A 2500-nucleotide genomic window follows, 5' to 3' on the forward strand; every position below is an offset into this window, starting at 1 on the left:
AGTTTGGATGGTGGTGGGTTATTTCTTTTAAACCATGATCGAGTTTTGTCATTTGAAGTGGTCCGTGAAGATTTCTTTGATTTCTTTTTACCCAGTAGTTGGTCAAGTATTAGTTGATCGATTGCATTTGACGACCTCAGATTTTCGATGTCGCCATGCAATTGCCTTTGTTCCAGTGCATTAAATGTATACACAATTTCTTTATGAACTTCTGTTCTATTTAATAGAAATCCCTCTTGAAAAATAATACACCAAACAAGGACACAGAAAAATGCAACGGGAAGGAATTTGAAAACGTTTCTTAGACACCGCATTTTTGTCTTGCGAAATAAGTTACCTGAGGTGCTAAAATGTTAAAAATCCTTTCGATGCGGAATAAGTTTCTTTAAAAAAAATTTTAGTTAGACGTTTATTGCGCCAATTATTGGATGATCAAGCTAATGACAAATCTTAACAGCCAAATCTTTTCCATTTTATATTTCATGAATAAAATCAAACTGAACGAAATTCTCTTAGAAAGCAGACTGTGTAGTTTTCAAGTATCTCCTCTTGTCTTTTATTCAGACATACACATACATGACTTTCTTCGGAAGATGAAATCATTGGAGTGAAAATCCTGACAATATCGCGGCCGATGACTCTGGGGCATGAAGGATGTACATTCCTGCTAACAGCCAAGGCACTGTTGTTTTGTCTATGGGAATCTACTCACAGCATCACGGAACAGTCAAGGATTACCCTGAACGAGAAAGAAAAAAAAAAGAAAAAAAACACTCTTGTTTGCCATTTGATAAAAATAAAAACTTTATTCATTATAAATATTCATGGAAAATATACAAAGAAAGTCGTTCAGAGTTTAAATAAGTCAAATTTCATTTTAGAAGTAGCTAGAAGTTCTAGGGTGCTTGCAACATTATAAGATCATGTTGAAACGAGGACAGGGAGACGGAAGCGCATAGCTCAGAACAGTTTGATAAGACTTTATCACTGAGCTATAAAAATCTTCTCGCAAAATTCAAATAGCTCTTACCTTTGGTTAACTTTTCAAAAATTCAATTATTATTGATATAAAAAACTCTAATGAAATGGAAATGCAAAATCATGAAAATGAATTGACATAATATTGCATATTAATTTAACAATCAACTCAACTGGCAAGAAACCAAAATTGGTATAATATAGTCCAGTGTCACATGGCATAAAGCAATGCCTTGCATAAAGTCAATATCATAAGTTACTAATAAGTCAGATATAAAACGAAACCAAAAGATGGTTGATATAAAAATTCAACTTCCCATAGTCTACTAATAATATATGAACGTTTAATAAGCAATTTACACAGTATCGATTAGATATATAAATGTAACCGGGTGTTATCATCCTTTGCTTAAAAATAATACGCTTCAACAGTCGTAACGTCACTTCCCTCGTAATGATGCATGGTAACTTAGTAACTGGCTCTAAACTATCGGAACAATGGCGGACGCCCTTGTGAAATATTTCTCCGACGAGCATAAAAGCGTATCCAGAGGAAAAAAAAACATAAATCTGATCATGTTTTGACTTTAACACATTCTGATCACAAGACATGAAAATTTCTAGCCAGCATGAAGATTAAATAGTACCGATTTTCTTTGTTTAGAACCACGATGGCCGCCGTTGCTGGGCGACGTGACATCAGACTATTTAATCCAATTGACACGAAAGTTATTATATTCCAACCCACGCGCACATTTGCATGTCTGACAACCGAACGCAATTATAGGTTTATTTTTACATTGCTTTCAATGTAGTATATTTTGAGTTGGTTTAAGACGTTTCGATTACTACAATAAGACTATCAGTAGGGTAGCGTGCGTAGCACCTTGGTACAATCTTTGCTTCGTACCCAAAGGGGACCGATTCCGACTCCACGTCACGGTGTGTAGCCTTGAGCATGCCAACTCGTCCAAATTTTACTAAACGGCACGGCACTGCGACTGACGGCGGGTTTATTTTATCTTCCCCTGGAATAAACCCCGAAAACAAATTCACCCTGGGCTATATGGTCTTGTGGTATGACACCCGCTTTCGGATCGGAAGGTCCTGGGTTCGAGCCTCGCTCGGCGCATAGTTGAGTCCTTGGAAAAGACTCTTTACTCCCATTCTCTCACCGTACTCAGGTGTAAAATGAGTACTTGGCCGTTAACAGCGTTGTCTCTGTCCTTTTAAAAATGCAATGTTGCCTAACAGGCGTCATATCTCGTTCTATATGTTACGTGTTGCTGTTGGTCAGGAACCCCTTATAAACCCTTTGAGTACATTTAGTGGATAATGCTCTATTTAAAAGCTAATTTAACAATTATTTTTTTAGGGATGAAAAAAATGGAATTTTATATAATTTTATTTATTTATTTTTATACACTTATTTGTAATGTGGGTCATCGGATTAGTAAATAATTTCCAGTTGATTTCAACCCAGAGCCATTGTGTGTGTGTGTGTGTGTGTGTGTGTGTGTGT

The 2500-nt window shown here is 36.2% G+C and overlaps 2 protein-coding genes across 6 annotated transcripts in view; both read right to left on the reverse strand.

The window, feature by feature from the left end:
• LOC144971503 (beta-1,3-galactosyltransferase 4-like) overlaps positions 1–2500 on the reverse strand; it is a 48980-nt gene that overhangs the window by 10262 nt on the left and 36218 nt on the right. The gene's annotated exons all lie outside the window — the stretch shown is intronic.
• LOC144971504 (beta-1,3-galactosyltransferase 1-like) overlaps positions 1–2500 on the reverse strand; it is a 39986-nt gene that overhangs the window by 1218 nt on the left and 36268 nt on the right. For all 4 annotated transcript variants that reach the window (XM_078912477.1, XM_078912475.1, XM_078912474.1 and 1 more), the window contains one exon: positions 1–739. This exon is cut by the window's left edge and continues 1218 nt beyond it. In XM_078912477.1, the coding sequence (XP_078768603.1) occupies positions 1–314 (314 nt within the window). In that variant the 5' untranslated portion in view covers positions 315–739. The remainder of the gene's footprint in view (positions 740–2500) is intronic.

Source organism: Berghia stephanieae, chromosome 4 (genome assembly GCF_034508935.2).
Source record: "Berghia stephanieae isolate SIO BIC M18660-M18661 chromosome 4, UCSD_Bste_1.3, whole genome shotgun sequence".
Lineage (NCBI taxonomy): Eukaryota > Metazoa > Mollusca > Gastropoda > Nudibranchia > Aeolidiidae > Berghia > Berghia stephanieae.